Source organism: Poecile atricapillus, chromosome 31 (genome assembly GCF_030490865.1).
Source record: "Poecile atricapillus isolate bPoeAtr1 chromosome 31, bPoeAtr1.hap1, whole genome shotgun sequence".
Taxonomy (NCBI): domain Eukaryota; kingdom Metazoa; phylum Chordata; class Aves; order Passeriformes; family Paridae; genus Poecile; species Poecile atricapillus.
Genome location: NC_081279.1, coordinates 3,679,131 through 3,696,737, shown reverse-complemented (window position 1 = coordinate 3,696,737; position 17,607 = coordinate 3,679,131). Strand labels below are relative to the sequence as shown.

General features: G+C 64.8%; 1 protein-coding gene across 1 annotated transcript in view; it reads left to right on the top strand.

The window, feature by feature from the left end:
• Nucleotides 1-17,607, top strand: part of RYR1 (ryanodine receptor 1) — a 159,959-nt gene that overhangs the window by 49,441 nt on the left and 92,911 nt on the right. Inside the window, 13 exon segments of the mRNA XM_058859886.1 lie at nt 1,531-1,555; nt 1,558-1,635; nt 1,638-1,700; nt 1,703-1,910; nt 2,892-3,018; nt 5,730-5,890; nt 7,739-7,904; nt 7,997-8,083; nt 9,524-9,750; nt 11,227-12,235; nt 13,009-13,209; nt 15,248-15,359; nt 16,967-17,110. Of these exon segments, the coding sequence (XP_058715869.1) occupies nt 1,531-1,555; nt 1,558-1,635; nt 1,638-1,700; nt 1,703-1,910; nt 2,892-3,018; nt 5,730-5,890; nt 7,739-7,904; nt 7,997-8,083; nt 9,524-9,750; nt 11,227-12,235; nt 13,009-13,209; nt 15,248-15,359; nt 16,967-17,110 (2,608 nt within the window).

Here is a 17,607-nt window from a genome sequence, read left to right as displayed (position 1 = left end):
ACGTGGACGGCACCGTGGACACCCCCCCGATGTCACCCTAATGTCACCCCAATGTCACCCCATTGTCACCCTGCTGTCCCCTGTCCCCAGGTGACCCGTGTGGACCCCCCAATGTCCCCCCAGTGTCACCAATGTCACCCTGCTGTCCCCTGTCCCCAGGTGACCCGTGTGGACGGTACCGTGGACAACCCAATGTCCCCCCTGATGTCACCCCAATGTCACCCCAATGTCACCAATGTCACCCTGCTGTCCCTGTCCCCAGGTGACCCGTGTGGACGGCACCGTGGACACCCCCCCGATGTCACCCCCAGTGTCACCCCAATGTCACCCCAATGTCACCCCAATGTCACCCCAATGTCACCCCATTGTCCCCAGGTGACCCGTGTGGACGGCACCGTGGACACCCCCCGATGTCACCCCAATGTCACCAGTGTCACCAATGTCACCCTGCTGTCCCCTGTCCCCAGGTGACGCGTGTGGACGGCACCGTGGACACCCCCCTGATGTCACCCAATGTCCCCCCAATGTCACCAATGTCACCAATGTCACCCCCATTGTCCCCTGTCCCCAGGTGACGCGCGTGGACGGCACCGTGGACACCCCCAGTGTCCCCCCTGATGTCCCCCCAATGTCCCCAATGTCACCCTGCTGTCCCCAGGTGACCCGTGTGGACGGCACCGTGGACACCCCCCTGATGTCACCCCAATGTCCCCCAATGTCACCAATGTCACCAATGTCACCCCCATTGTCCCCTGTCCCCAGGTGACGCGCGTGGACGGCACCGTGGACACCCCCAGTGTCCCCCTGATGTCCCCCCAATGTCCCCAATGTCACCCTGCTGTCCCAGGTGACGCGCGTGGACGGCACCGTGGACACCCCCCTGATGTCCCCCCAATGTCACCAATGTCACCCTGCTGTCCCCAGGTGACGCGCGTGGACGGCACTGTGGACCCCCCAATGTCCCCCCAGTGTCCCCCCTGATGTCACCCCAATGTCACCAATGTCCCCCCAATGTCACCCCCAATGTCCCCTGTCCCCAGGTGACCCGCGTGGATGGCACCGTGGACACCCCCCTGATGTCCCCCCAATGTCACCAATGTCACCCCCAATGTCACCCCCAATGTCACCCTGCTGTCCCCTGTCCCCAGGTGACGCGTGTGGACCCCCCAATGTCACCATTGTCCCCTGTCCCCAGGTGACGCGTGTGGACGGCACCGTGGACACCCCCTGATGTCACCCCAATGTCACCAGTGTCACCAATGTCACCAATGTCCCCTGTCCCCAGGTGACGCGTGTGGACCCCCCAATGTCACCAATGTCACCCTGCTGTCCCCTGTCCCCAGGTGACGCGCGTGGACGGCACCGTGGACACCCCCCCGATGTCACCCTAATGTCACCCCAATGTCACCAATGTCCCCAGTGTCACCAATGTCACCCCATTCTCCCAGGTGACGCGCGTGGACGGCACCGTGGACACCCCAATGTCACCATGTCACCCCAGTGTCACCAATGTCACCCTGCTGTCCCCAGGTGACGCGCGTGGACGGCACCGTGGACACCCCCCGTGCCTGCGCCTGTCCCACCGCAGCTCCGGCACCCCCGCCGCGCCCCCCGAGCTGCATTTCCTGCGCCTGAGCCTCCGGTGCAATTCCACCCCACCTTCCGCTGCACCCCCGGACCACCCCCCCCTGCCCCAGGCGCCCCCCCCCGGAGCCCCCCGAGGAGGGGACCCCCGACCCCCTGTCCGAGTTCGAGCGGCTGCGGCGATCGGCCGGGCCCCGCAGCGCCGAGGGAGAGGAGGGGGCTGAGAAAGGGGGGGCTGGGGGTGCAGCCCCCTCCCCACCCAGCGCAGCCCCCCGGGGGGAGAACGAGAAGGACGCGACCACCGAGAAGGGGAAGACGAGGAGGGGGTGAGTGGGGAGGGGGCTTGGGGGGGGATTGGGGGGGGGTGGTCATTGTTGGGGGGGCTGGAAGGGGGTGGTGGTCATTGGTGGGGGGTTGGGGGTCCTCAAAAGGGGGTGGTGGTCATTGATGGGGGGCTTGGGGGGGCTGGAAGGGGGGGTGGTCATTGTTGGGGGGCCTGGGGGTCCCCAAAAGGGGGTGGTGGTCATTGGTGGGGGTCCCCAAAAGGGGGTGGTGGTCATTGTTGGGGGGCTGAAAGGGGGTGGTGGTCATTGGTGGGGTCCCAAAAAGGGGTGGTGGTCATTGGTGGGGGGCCTGGGGGTCCCCAAAAGGGGGTGGTGGTCATTGTTGGGGGGCTGAAAGGGGGTGGTGGTCATTGATGGGGGGCTTGGGGGGGCTGGAAGTGGGGTGGTGGTCATTGGTGGGGGTCCCAAAGGGGTGGTGGTCATTGTTGGGGGGCTGAAAGGGGTGGTGGTCAGTGTTGGGGTCCCCAAAAGGGGTGGTGGTCATTGTTGAGGAGCCTGGGGGTCCTCAAAAGGGGGTGGTGGTCATTGTTGGGGGTCCCCAATCCATGAGGGTCCCCAAAAGGGGGTGGTGGTCTTTGCTGGGGTACCTGGGGACCCCCAAAAGGGGTGGTGGTCATTGTTGGGGTCCCCAAAGGGGGGTGGTGGTCATTGCTGGGGTACCTGGGGGTCCCCAAAAAGGGGTGGTGGTCATTGTTGGGGGTCCCCAAAAGGGGTGGTGGTCATTGCTGGGGTACCTGGGGACCCCCAAAAGGGGTGGTGGTCATTGTTGGGGGTCCCCAAAGGGGTGGTGGTCATTGCTGGTGTACCTGGGGACCCCCAAAAGGGGTGACAGCCATCGCTGGGGGTCCCTGAGGGTCCCTGAGTGACCCCAGGCTGGCAGCTGAGGGGTGTCGGGGGTTCCCTGGGTGTTGGGGGGTTCCCCGGGGGTCCCCAAAGCGGGGTGACCCCCCCGGTGCCCCCCAGGTTCCTGTTCAAGGGCCGGAAGACGCCGTTCACGCCCCCCCCCGCGCCCCCTCCCGTGCCCCGGCTGGAGGAGGACGTGGTGCCCGACGAGCGCGACGACCCCGAGGTCATCATGAACACCACCACGGTATGGGACCCCCAAAAACCCCTGGGACCCCCAAACCCAAACCCCTGAGACCCCCAAAAACCCCTGAGACCTCAAACCCGAACCCCTGAGACCCCAAAAACTCCTGAGACCCCCAAACCTGAACTCACCAAACCCCGAGGTCATCATGAACACCACCACGGTATGGGACCCCCAAAAACCCCTGAGACCCCCAAAAACCCCTGAGACCCCCAAACCCACACCCCTGAGACCCCTGAGACCCCCAAAAACCCCTGAGACCCCCAAAAACCCCTGAGACCCCCAAACCCAAACCCCTGAGACCCCAAACCCAAACCCCTGAGACCCCGAGGTCATCATGAACACCACCACGGTATGGGACCCCCAGAAACCCCTGGGACCCCCAAACCTGAACCCCTGAGACCCCTGAGACCCCCAAACCCCTGAGACCCCCAAACCTGAACTCACCAAACCCCGAGGTCATCATGAACACCACCACGGTACGGGACCCCCAAAAACCCCTGGGACCCCCAAACCCAAACCCCTGAGACCCCCAAACCCCTGAGACCCCCAAACCCAAACCCCTGAGACCCCCAAACCCAAACCCCTGAGACCCCTGAGACCCCCAAACCTGAACTCACCAAACCCCGAGGTCATCATGAACACCACCACGGTACGGGACCCCCAAAAACCCCTGGGACCCCCAAAACCAAACCCCTGAGACCCCCAAAAACCCCTGGGACCCCCAAACCAAACCCCTGAGACCCCGAAGACCCCCAAAACCAAACCCCTGAGACCCCAAACCCGAACCCCTGAGACCCCCAAAAACTCCTGAGACCCCCAAAAACTCCTGAGACCCCCAAACCCAAACCCCTGAGACCCCTGAGACCCCCAAAAACCCCTGGGACCCCCAAACCCAAACCCCTGAGACCCCAAACCCCTGAGACCCCCAAACCCAAACCCCTGAGACCCCTGAGACCCCCAAACCCCTGAGACCCCCAAACCCAAACCCCTGAGACCCCTGAGACCCCCAAAAACCCCTGGGACCCCCAAACCCAAACCCAAACCCCTGAGACCCCAAACCCAAACCCCTGAGACCCCTGAGACCCCCAAACCCCTGAGACCCCAAACCCAAACCCCTGAGACCCCCAAACCCAAACCCCTGAGACCCCTAAGACCCCCCAAAACCCCTGTCCCATCCCCATCCCATCCCTGTCCCTGTCCCCTGTCCCCCAGATTCTTGTGACCCCCATGTCCCCATGTCCCTGACAGTGTCCCCATGTCCCTGAGGGTGTCCCATGTCCCTGACGGTGTCCCCATGTCCCTGACCCTGTCCCTGACAGTGTCCCCATGTCCCTGATGGTGTCCCCATGTCCCTGACGGTGTCCCCATGTCCCTGATGGTGTCCCTGACGGTGTCACCCCCATTTCCCCCCAGTACTACTTCTCGGTGCGGCTGTTTGCGGGGCAGGAGCCGGGCAGTGCCTGGGTGGGCTGGGTCACCCCCGTGTCCCCATGTCCCTGACGGTGTCCCTGTGTCCCTGATGGTGTCCCCATGTCCCTGACCCTGTCCCTGACGGTGTCCCCATGTCCCTGACGGTGTCCCCATGTCCCTGATCATGTCCCCATGTCCCTGACGGTGTCCCCATGTCCCTGACAGTGTCCCCATGTCCCTGACGGTGTCCCCATGTCCCTGATCATGTCCCCATGTCCCTGACGGTGTCCCCATGTCCCTGACAGTGTCCCCATGTCCCTGACGGTGTCCCCATGTCCCTGACCCTGTCCCTGACGGTGTCCCCATGTCCCTGACGGTGTCCCTGATGGTGTCCCCGTGTCCCTGATGGTGTCCCCATGTCCCTGAGGGTGTCCCCATGTCCCTGACCCTGTCCCTGATGGTGTCCCCATGTCCCTGACAGTGTCCCCATGTCCCTGATGGTGTCCCTGACGGTGTCACCCCCATTTCCCCCCAGTACTACTTCTCGGTGCGGCTGTTTGCGGGGCAGGAGCCGGGCAGTGCCTGGGTGGGCTGGGTCACCTCTGTGTCCCCATGTCCCTGACAGTGTCCCCATGTCCCTGACGGTGTCCCCATGTCCCTGACGGTGTCCCTGATGGTGTCCCCATGTCCCTGAGGGTGTCCCTGACGGTGTCACCCCCATTTTCCCCCCAGTACTACTTCTCAGTGCGGCTGTTTGCGGGGCAGGAGCCGGGCAGTGCCTGGGTGGGCTGGGTCACCTCTGTGTCCCCATGTCCCTGACGGTGTCCCCATGTCCCTGAGGGTGTCCCCATGTCCCTGATGGTGTCCCCATGTCCCTGACCCTGTCCCTGACAGTGTCCCCATGTCCCTGAGGGTGTCCCTGATGGTGTCACCCCCATTTTCTCCCCCAGTACTACTTCTCGGTGCGGCTGTTTGCGGGGCAGGAGCCGGGCAGTGCCTGGGTGGGCTGGGTCACCCCCGTGTCCCCATGTCCCTGATCATGTCCTCATGTCCCTGATGGTGTCCCCATGTCCCTGACGGTGTCCCCATGTCCCTGAGGGTGTCCCTGACGGTGTCACCCTCATTTTCCCTCCCAGTACTACTTCTCGGTGCGGCTGTTTGCGGGGCAGGAGCCGGGCAGTGCCTGGGTGGGCTGGGTCACCCCCGTGTCCCCATGTCCCTGATCATGTCCTCATGTCCCTGATGGTGTCCCCATGTCCCTGAGGGTGTCCCTGACGGTGTCACCCCCATTTTCCCCCCAGTACTACTTCTCGGTGCGGCTGTTTGCGGGGCAGGAGCCGGGCAGTGCCTGGGTGGGCTGGGTCACCCCCCATTTCCACCAGCACGACCCCGACTTTGAGCTGGCGCGAGTGCGCAGCGTCACCGTCACCATGGGCGACGAGCGCGGCAACGTCCACGACAGGTACCCCCAAACGGGACCCCAGGGGGACCCCGAATGGGAACCTGGATGGGAACATGAATGGGAACCCAAACAGGACCCCAGGGGGACCCCAAATGGGAACCTGGATGGGAACATGAATGGGATCCTAAATGGGAACATGAATGGGATCCTGAATGGGACACCAGAGGGGACCCCAAATGGGAACCTGGATGGGAACCCAAACAGGACCCCAGGGGGACCCCAAATGGGATCCTGAATGGGAACATGAATGGGAACCCAGAGGGGACCCCAAATGGGAACATGAATGGGAACCTGAATGGGAACCTGAACGGGAACATGAATGGGATCCTAAATGGGATCCTAAAGGGGAACATGAATGGGATCATGAATGGGATCCTGAATGGGAGCTCAAATGGGACCCCAAATGAGAATATTAGTGGGACCCCAAACGGGACCCCAGGGGGGACCCCAAATGGGATCCTAAATGGGATCCTAAATGGGAACATGAATGGGACACCAGAGGTGACCCCGAATGGGATCCTGAATGGGAACATGAATGGGAACCCAAATGGGACCCCAGGGGGACCCCAAATGGGATCCTGGATGGGAACCTAAATGGGAACATGAATGGGGTCCTAAATGGGACCCTAAATGGGAACATGAATGGGAACATGAATGGGAACATGAATGGAACCCCAGAGGGGACCCCAAATGGGATCCTGGATGGGAACATGAATGGGAACATGAATGGGACCCCAGGGGGACCCCAAATGGGATCCTGGATGGGAGCATGAATGGGAACATGAATGGGAACCCAGAGGGGACCACAAATGGGAACCTGAATGGGAACATGAATGGGATCCTAAATGGGACCCTAAATGGGATCCTGAATGGGAACCTGAATGGAACCCCAGAGGGGACCCCAAATGGGATCCTGGATGGGAACCTAAATGGGAACATGAATGGGAACATGAATGGGAACATGAATGGGAACCCAGAGGGGACCCCAAATGGGATCCTGGATGGGAGCATGAATGGGAACATGAATGGGACCCTAAATGGGATCCTGAATGGGATCCTGAATGGGACCCTAAATGGGAACATGAATGGGACCCCAAATGAGACCCCAAACGAGACCCCAAACGAGACCCCAAATGGGACCCCAGAGGGGACCCCAAATAGGACCCCAAATAGTAACATGAATGGGACCCCAAATGGGACCGCAGATGGGAACCCCAATGGGAACCTGAATGGGACCCCAAATGGGACCCCCAAATGGGACCCCCAAATGGGATCCTGAACGCTCACTGGGGGTCTCACCCCCCTTTTCCCCCCAGCACCATGGTCTGGGAATTGAATAGGGGAGGGGTCTCTGCTCTGGGGGTCCCATTTTTGGGGTCCCCAGGGCTCTCACCCCCATTTTCCCCCCAGCACCATGGTCTGGGGGTTGAATAGGGGAGGGGTCCCTGCTCTGGGGGTTGAATAGGGGAGGGGTCCATGGTCTGGGGGTTAAACAGGGATGGGATCCCTGCTCTGGGGGTCCCATTTTTGGGGTTCCCGGGGCTCTCACCCCCATTTTCCTCCCAGCACCATGGTCTGGGGGTCAAACAGGGGAGGGGTCCCTGCTCTGGGGGTCAAACAGGGGAGGGGTCCATGGTCTGGGGGTTAAACAGGGATGGGATCCCTGCTCTGGGGGTCCCATTTTTGGGGTCCCCGGGGGTCTCACCCCCATTTTCCCCCCAGCACCATGGTCTGGGGGTTAAAAAGGGGAGGGGTCCATGGTCTGGGGGTTAAACAGGGATGGGATCCCTGCTCTGGGGGTCCCATTTTTGGGGTCCCCAGGGGTCTCACCCCCATTTTCCCCCCCAGCATCAAGCGCAGCAACTGCTACATGGTGTGGGGGGGGGAGTTTGCGACCCCCACCCAGCAGGCCAGGGTGTCCCACACCGACCTGGTCATCGGCTGCCTGGTGGACCTGGCCACGGGGCTGATGACCTTCACGGCCAACGGCAAAGAGATCAACACCTTCTTCCAGGTGAGCCGGACCCCCGCCCCAGACCCCTCCCCAGGGAGGTTTTGGGGGGTCCCAGCCCACCCCGGGGGTCTGAGGGTGACGCTGTCCCGCAGGTGGAGCCCAACACCAAACTGTTCCCGGCGGTCTTCGTGCAGCCCACCACCCAAAATGTGCTGCAGTTCGAGCTGGGGAAGCTGAAGGTGAGCTTGGGACCCCCACCCACATTTTGGGGGGGTGCTGGGGGCGCTGGGGAGGGGGTGGAGGGGTGGTGAGATGGAATAAGGAGGGCTCGGGGGTCTGTGGGGTGACCCAGGGGTGTGTGGGGCCCCCAAAAGAGGGGGACACCCATCCTGGGGGGTTCCTTGTCCCTGAGGGTCCCCAAAAGAGGGGGACACCCATCCTGGGGCTGTTCCCATCCCCAAAAATCCCACAAAAATGGGGTTCCCACCATCCCCAGGGTGTTCCATGTCCCTGAGGGTCCCCAAAAGAGGGGGACACCCATCCTGGGGGTGTTCCCTGTCTCTGAGGGTCCCCAAAAGAGGGGGACACCCATCCTGGGGGTGTTCCCTGTCCCCGAGGGTCCCCAAAAGAGGGGGACACCCATCCTGGGGGGTTCCTTTTCCCCAAGGGTCTCCAAAAAAGGGGGACACCCATCCTGGGGGGTTCCTTGTCCCCAAGGGTCTCCAAAAGAGGGGGACACCCGTCCTGGGGGTGTTCCCTGTCCCTGAGGGTCCCCAAAAGAGGGGGACACCCATCCTGGGGGTGTTCCCTGTCCCTGAGGGTCCCCAGACCAAAGCTCCCCCCATCCCTGGGGGTTCTCTGTCCCCAGAGCTCCCCAAACCAGGATCCCCCCATCCCTGGAGGGTTCCCTGTCCCTGAGGGTCCCCAAACCAGGACTCCCTCCACCCTCAGGGTGTTCCCTGTCCCTGGGGGTCCCCAAACCAGAGTTCTCTGTCCCTGAGGGTCCCCAAACCAGGACTCCCCCCACTCCCAGGGTGTTCCTTGTCCCTGAGGGTCCCTAAAAGAGGGTGACACCCATCTCTGGGGGCTTTCCTGTCCCTGAGGGTCCCCAAACCAGGACTCCCCCCACTCCCAGGGTGTTCCTTGTCCCCGAGGCTCCCCAAACCAGAGTTCCCTGTCCCTGAGGGTCCCCAAACCAGAGTTCTCTGTCCCTGAGGGTCCCCAAACCAGGGTTCCCTGTCCCTGAGGGTCCCCAAACCAGAGTTCTCTGTCCCTGAGGGTCCCCAAACCAGGGTTCCCTGTCCCTGAGGGTCCCCAAACCAGAGTTCTCTGTCCCTGAGGGTCCCCAAACCAGGGCTCCCCCCACTCCCAGGGTGTTCCCTGTCCCTGAGGCTCCCCAAACCAGGGTTCCCTGTCCCTGAGGGTCCCCAAACCAGGGTTCCCTGTCCCTGAGGGTCCCCAAACCAGGGTTCCCTGTCCCTGAGGGTCCCCAAACCAGGGTTCCCTGTCCCTGAGGGTCCCCAAACCAGGGCTCCCCCCACCCCCAGGGTGTTCCCTGTCCCTGAGGGTCCCCAAACCAGGGCTCCCCCCACCCCCAGGATGTTCCCTGTCCCTGAGGGTCCCCAAACCAGGGCTCCCTGTGTCTCCCCAGCAGTGACAGCCCCTCTCTGTCCCCCCAGAACATCATGCCCATCTCGGCCGCCATGTTCAGCAGCGAGAGGCAGAACCCGGCCCCCCAGTGCCCCCCCCGGCTGCTGATCCAGCACCTGACCCCGGTCACCTGGAGCCGAATGCCCACCCAGTACCTGAGCGTGGAGAGCGCCCGGCTGGGCGAGCGCCAGGGCTGGGCCGTGGAGTGCTCCGAGCCCCTGCAGATGATGGCCCTGCACATCCCCGAGGAGGACAGGTGGGGACACCTGGGGACACCTGGGGACACCTGGAAACAGCTGGGGACACCTGGGGACACCTGGGGACACCTGGGGACAGCTGGGGACACCTGGGGACACCTGGGGGCACCTGGGGACAGCCAGGGCTGGGCCGTGGAGTGCTCCGAGCCCCTGCAGATGATGGCCCTGCACATCCCCGAGGAGGACAGGTGGGGACACCTGGGGACACCTGGGGGCACCTGGGGGCACCTGGGAATACCTGGGGATAGGTGGGGACAGCTGGGGACACCTGGGGACAGCTGGGGGCACCTGGGAATACCTGGGGACACCTGGGGACACAGCCAGGGACGCCTGGGGACACCTGGGGACACCTGGGGATAGGTGGGGACAGGTGGGGACAGCCAGGGCTGGGCCGTGGAGTGCTCCGAGCCCCTGCAGATGATGGCCCTGCACATCCCCGAGGAGGACAGGTGGGGACACCTGGGGACAGCTGGGGACACCTGGGGACACCTGGGGATACCTGGGGATACCTGGAGACACCTGGGGACAGCTGGGGACACAGCCAGGGACACCTGGGGACAGCCAGGGTACAGGTGGGGACAGCTGGGGACAGCTGGGGATACCTGGGGATACCTGGGGACACAGCCAGGGACAGCTGGGGACACCTGGGGACACTTGGGGACACCTGGGGATACCTGGGGACAGCCAGGGACACCCCCAGGGACCCCAGGGACACCACCCCCAGCCTCAAGGGGTCCTGTCCCCTGGGCTCTCATCCCGGGGGTCCCATCCCCAGGAGACTTTGGGGTCCCATCCCGGGGGTCCCACCCCAGGGGTCCCATCCCAGGGGTCCCACCCCAGGGGTCTCATCCTGGGGGTCTCATCCCGGGGGTCCCATCCCAGGAGACTTTGGGGTCCCATCCTGGGGGTCTCATCCCCAGGACACCCTAACCCTCCCATCCCAGGTCTCCCATCCTGGGGGTCCCATCCCGGGGGTCCCATCCCCAGCACACCCTAACCCTCCCATCCTGGGGGGTCTCATCCCGGGGGTCTCTGTCCCAGGGGTCCCATCCCCAGGAGACTTTGGGGTCCCATCCCAGGGGTCTTCATCCCAGGGGTCCCATCCCGGGGGTCCCACCCCAGGGGTCTCATCCTGGGGGTCCCATCCCGGGAGTCTCATCCCAGGGGTCCCATCCCCAGGAGACTTTGGGGTCCCATCCCGGGGGTCCCACCCCAGGGGTCCCATCCCGGGGGTCCCATCCCAGGGGTCTCATCCTGGGGGTCCCATCCCGGGGTCCCATCCCAGGGGGCCCATCCCAGGGGTCTCATCCTGGGGGTCCCATCCCGGGGTCCCATCCCAGGGGTCCCGTCCCAGGGGTCCCATCCTGGGGTTCCCATCCCCAGTACACCCTTACCCTCCCATCCCAAGGAGGGGGTCCCACCCCTGACCCCCTCCCCTGACCCCCTCCCCTGACCCTCTGGACCCCTCCCCTCAGGTGCATCGACATCCTGGAGCTGTGGGAGCGTCAGGAGCTGCTGCAGTTCCAGTGCCACACGCTGCGCCTCTACTGCGCCGTCTGCGCCCTGGGCAACAACCGCGTGGCCCACGCCCTGTGCAGCCACGTGGACCAGGCCCAGCTCCTCTTCGCCATCGAGACCCCCGAGCTGCCGGGCCCGCTGCGGGCCGGCTACTACGACCTGCTGCTAGCCATGCACCTGGAGGCGGCGCAGCGCGCCCGCTCCTCCATGAGCGCCGAGTTCATCGTGCCCATCACCCCGGCCACCCGCGCCATCGCGCTCTTCCCCGAGGGCTCCCGCTGCCCGGGACCCCCGGGCGTGGGGCCCAGCGCTTGTTTGAGACCCCAGCCCCATTTCTCGGAGCCGTGTTTTATCCGTGCCGGTGTGGCCGGTGCCGGCGGCGGGGCGCCGCTCAGCCCGGCTATCCCGCTGGAGGAGTTGGGAGCCAAGGCCATGAGGATGCTGGCGGAGGCGGTGGCCGGCGGGGGGCCGCACGCCCGGGACCCCGTCGGGGGGAGCGTGGAGTTCCAGCTGGTGCCGGTGCTCAAGTTGGTGTCGGCGCTGCTGGCCGTGGGAGCGCTGGGCGACCGCGACGTGCGCAGGGTGCTGCGCATGATCGAGCCGCGCGTCTTCGGGACGCGGCAGCAGCGCGGACAAGAGGAGGAAGAAGAAGAAGAAGAAGAAGAAGGAGAAGAGGAAGAAATGACAAAGGCCATCGAGGCTGGTGAGGAGGAGGAGGAGGAGGCGAGGAGGAAAAAGGCCATCGAGGCTGGTGAGGAGGAGGAGGAGGAAGAGGAGGAGGAGGAGGTGCGGAGGAGGAAGGCCATCGAGGCTGGAGAGCTGCAGGAGGAGGAGGAGGATGAGGAGGAGGCCAAGAGGACGAAGGCCATTGAGGCTGGGGAGGGGCAGGAGGAGGAGGAGGAGGAGGAGGAAGAGCTGGAGGAGGGGCTGCTGCAGATGAAGCTGCCGGAGTCGGTCAAGCTGCAGGTGAGGGAGGGGCTGTGGGGACATCGGGGTGGGGCTTTGTGTCCCCTCCTTGGGGTCCCTGTGTCCCCTCTCTGTGTCCCCTCCCTGGAGTCCCTGTGTCCCCTGTGTCCCCTCCTTGGGGTCCCTGTGTCCCCTCTCTGGTGTCCCCTCCTTGGGGTCCCTGTGTCCCCTCTTTGGGGTCCCTGTGTCCCCTCCTCCCTGGAGTCCCTGTCCCCTGTGTCCCCTCCCTGGGGTCCCTGTGTCCCCTCTCTGAGGTCCCTGTGTCCCCTCCCTGGGGTCCCTGTCCCCATCTCCCATCCCCATGGTGTCCCCAATGTCCCAAATGTCCCCAATTCCCCCGATGCCCCCGATGTCCTCAATGTCCCCAATCCCCTCAATGTCCCCAATGTCCCTGATGTCCCTGATGTCCCCAGTGTCCCCAGTGCCCCTGATGTCCCCAATGTCCCCAACACCCCCAATGTCCCCGATAACCCCAATGTCCCCAATGACCCCAATGTCCCCAACACCCCTGATGTCCCCAACACCCCTGATGTCCCCAACACCCCTGATGTCCCCAACACCCCCAATGTCCCCAATGCCCCAATGTCCCCAATGCTCCCAATGTCCCCAATGTCCCCAATCCCCCCAATGCCCCCAATGTCCCCAACATCCCCAACGTCCCCAATGCCCCCAATGTCCCCAACACCCCTGATGTCCCCAACACCCCCAATGTCCCCAACTCCCCCGATGTCCCCGCTGTCCCCAACGTCCCCAACACCCCCGTGTCCCCGCAGATGTGCCACCTGCTGCAGCACCTGTGCGAGCGGGAGCTGCAGCACCGCGTGGAGGCCATCGTGGCCTTCTCGGAGCGCCACGTGCAGCGGCTGCAGCGCGACCAGCGCCGCCGCTACGGCCGCCTGATGCGGGCACTCACCATGTCCGCCGCAGAGACCGCCCGGCGCACGCGGGAGTTCCGCTCACCGCCCCAGGAACAGGTGGGGACACACGGGGGACACACGGGGGACACACGGGGGACACACAGGGGACACACGGGGGACACACGGGGGACACACGGGGGACACACGGGGGACACACGGGGACACACGGGGGACACACGGGGGACACACGGGGGACACACGGGGACACACGGGGGACACACAGGGGACACACAAGGGACACACAGGGGACACACAGGGGACACACAAGGGACACACAGGGGACACACAGGGGACACACAGGGACAGAGAGGGGACAGACAGGGGATAGCATGGAGAGACACGGGGGACAGCATGGGGACAGAGAGGGGACAGAGAGGGGACACACAGGGGACACACAGGGGACACACGGGGGACAGAGAGGGGACACAGAGGGGACACATGGGGGGACACAGAGGGGACACATGGGGGACACACAGGGGACACACGGGGGACACACAGGGGACACATGGGGGACACACAGGGGACACACAGGGACAGAGAGGGGACACATGGGGGACACAGAGGGGACACACGGGGGGACACAGGGGACATACAGGGGACAGCATGGGGGACACACAGGGGACAGAGAGGGGACAGAGAGGGGACACACAGGGGACACACAGGGGACACACAGGGGACACACAGGGGACACACAGGGGACAGGGTGGGGACACACGGGGGACAGCATGGGGACAGAGAGGGGACACAGAGGGGACACATGGGGGGACACAGAGGGGACACATGGGGGACACACGGGGGACAGAGAGGGGACACACGGGGGACACACAGGGGACACACAGGGGACACAGAGGGGACAGAGAGGGGACAGCACGGGGGACACATGGGGGACACAGAGGGGACACACGGGGGGACACAGGGGACATACAGGGGACAGCATGGGGACACACAGGGGACACACGGGGGACACACAGGGGACAGGGTGGGGACAGCATGGGGACACACAGGGGACACACGGGGGACACACGGGGGACACACAGGGGACAGAGAGGGGACACACAGGGGACACACAGGGGACAGGGTGGGGACAGCATGGGGACACACAGGGGACAGAGAGGGGACACACAGGGGACACACAGGGGACACACGGGGGACACACGGGGGACACACAGGGAACAGGATGGGGACAGCATGGGGACACACAGGGGACACAGAGGGGACAGAGAGGGGACACACAGGGGACACACAGGGGACACACAGGGGACACACGGGGACACACAGGGGACACACAGGGGACAGCATGGGGACAACATGGGGACACACAGGGAACAGGATGGGGACACGGGGACAGAGAGGAGACAGGGGACAGAGAGGGGACACACAGGGGACAGCATGGGGGACACAGAGGGGACACACGGGGGGACACGGGACATACAGGGGACAGCATGGGGACATATGGGGGACAGGGAGGGGACACACAGGGGACAGAGAGGGGACACACGGGGGACAGACAGGGAGACAGGGGACAGAGAGAGGACACACGGAGGACAGGGTGGGGACACACAGGGGACAGGGTGGGGACAGCATGGGGACACACAGGGGACAGTGTGGGGACACTGCAGTGACAGTATGGGACAGTGTGGGGACATGGGGACAGTGTGGGGACACAGGGACAGCATGGGGACAGCATGGGGACACGGGAGCAGCGTGTGGGGACAGTGTGGGGACACAGGGACAGCATGGGGACAGTGTGGGGACACGGGAGCAGCGTGTGGGGACAGTGTGGGGACACAGGGACAGCATGGGGACAGCATGGGGACACGGGAGCAGCGTGTGGGGACAGTGTGGGGACACGTGGGGCACACAGGGACACGCACGAGGGACAAACAGGGGGTGATGGCTGGGGGGTGGTGCCACTCCTTGTGTCCCCCTGTGTCCCCCCATGTCCCCGAGTGTCCCCACGTGTCCCCACGTGTCCCCAAGTGTCCCCCCATGTCCCCACGTGTCCCCACGTGTCCCCACATGTCCCCACATGTCCCCACATGTCCCACATGTCCCCACGTGTCCCCACATGTCCCACATGTCCCCGTGTCCCCAGATCAACATGCTGATGCAGTACAAGGCGGGGGCTGAGGATGAGGAGTGTCCGGTGCCCGGGGACATCCGGGACGAGCTGCTGGACTTCCACAATGACCTGCTGGCCCACTGTGGTGAGAGGGGACATGGGGACACCCCCCTGGGCCCTGGGGACAACCCCTGGGTTTGGGGACACCTCCCTGGGCTTGGGGACACCTCCCTGGCCTTGGGGACACCTCCCTGGGCTTGGGGACACCCCCCTGGGCTTGGGGACACCTCCTGGGCCCTGGGGACACCTCCCTGGGCTTGGGGACACCCTCCTGGGCTTGGGGACACCCTCCTGGGTTTGGGGACACCTCCCTGGCCTTGGGGACAGCCCCCTGGCCTTGGGGACACCCCCCTGGGCCCTGGGGACACCCCCTGGGCTTGGGGACACCCCCTGGGCTTGGGGACACCTCCCTGGGCTTGGGGACACCCCCCTGGGCTTGGGGACACCCCCCTGGCCTTGGGGACACCTCCCTGGCCTTGGGGACACCTCCTGACCCTGGGGACACCTCCCTGGGCTTGGGGACACCTCCCTGGCCTTGGGGACACCCCCCTGGGCCCTGGGGACACCCCCTGGGCTTGGGGACACCCCCCTGGGCTTGGGGACACCTCCCTGGCCTTGGGGACACCCCCCTGGCCTTGGGGACACCCCCCTGGCCTTGGGGACACCCCCCTGGGCTTGGGGACACCTCCTGACCCTGGGGACACCCCCCTGGGCTTGGGGACACCCCCCTGGCCTTGGGGACACCTCCCTGGGCTTGGGGACACCCTCCTGGCCTTGGGGACACCCCCCTGGGTTTGGGGACACCTCCCTGGCCTTGGGGACAGCCCCTGGGCTTGGGGACACCCTCCTGGGCTTGGGGACACCTCCCTGGGCTTGGGGACACCCCCCTGGCCTTGGGGACACCCCCTGGGCTTGGGGACACCTCCTGGGCTTGGGGACACCCCCCTGGCCTTGGGGACACCTCCCTGGGCTTGGGGACACCTCCTGGCCTTGGGGACACCCCCTGGCCTTGGGGACACCCCCCTGGGCTTGGGGACACCCCCTGGCCTTGGGGACACCCCCTGGGCTTGGGGACACCCCCTGGGCTTGGGGACACCTCCGTGGGCTTGGGGACACCCCCTGGGCTTGGGGACACGGCTGTGACCCCCCCCGTGTCCCCCACATGTCCCCCACATGTCCCCCACCTGTCCCCACATGTCCCTCCCGTGTCCCCACATGTCCCCACATGTCCCCTGGTGTCCCCCCGTGTCCCCCACATGTCCCCACATGTCCCCACATGTCCCCCCATGTCCCCTGGTGTCCCCCACATGTCCCCACATGTCCCCCCCATGTCCCCACATGTCCCTTCATGTCCCCCACATGTCCCCACATGTCCCCCACATGTCCCCCACATGTCCCCCCCGTGTCCCCCACATGTCCCCACATGTCCCCCACGTCCCCCACATGTCCCCCCGTGTCCCCCACGTGTCCCCCATGTCCCCCACATGTCCCCCCCGTGTCCCCCACATGTCCCCCCCGTGTCCCCCACATGTCCCCACATGTCCCCACATGTCCCCACATGTCCCTTCATGTCCCCCACATGTCCCCACATGTCCCCCACATGTCCCCCATGTCCCCACATGTCCCCACATGTCCCCCCATGTCCCCACATTGTCCCCCCGTGTCCCCACATTGTCCCCCCGTGTCCCCCAGGCATCGAGCTGACAGAGGAGGAAGAGGAGGAGGAGGAGGAGGCGTCGCTGCGGCAGCGGCTGCTGGGGCTGGCTCAGAGGGTGCTGGGGGTCCGCAGCCCCCCCAAGGAGGAGGAGACCCCCCCCGAGGAGCCCCCCGTGCCCAGTAAGGAGGGGACAGCGGGGGTGGGGGACAGGGGACACGCAGCTCCGCACGGGACGTGGCCAGGGTGTCCCCAGGGTGACAACCGAGATGTCCCCAAAGTGACAACCCAGATGTCCCCAAGGCTCTGGACAAATTGTCCCCAAGGTGGCAACCCGGATGTCCCCAGGGTGACAACCCAGATGTCCCCAAGATGTCTCCAAGCTGATCTGACCCCGAGGCCCTGGACAAATTGTCCCCAAGGTGACAACCCAGATGTCCACAAGGTGACAACCCAGATGTCACCAAGGCTCTGGACAAATTGTCCCCAAGGTGACAACCCAGATGTCCCCAGGGTGACAACCCAGGTGTCCCCAGGGTGACAACCCAGATGTTCCCAGGGTGACAACCGAGATGTCCCCAGGGTGACAACCGAGATGTCCCCAAGGTGGCAACCCAGATGTCCCCAGGGTGACAACCCAGATGTCCCCAAGGTGACAACCCAGATGTCCCCAAGGCTA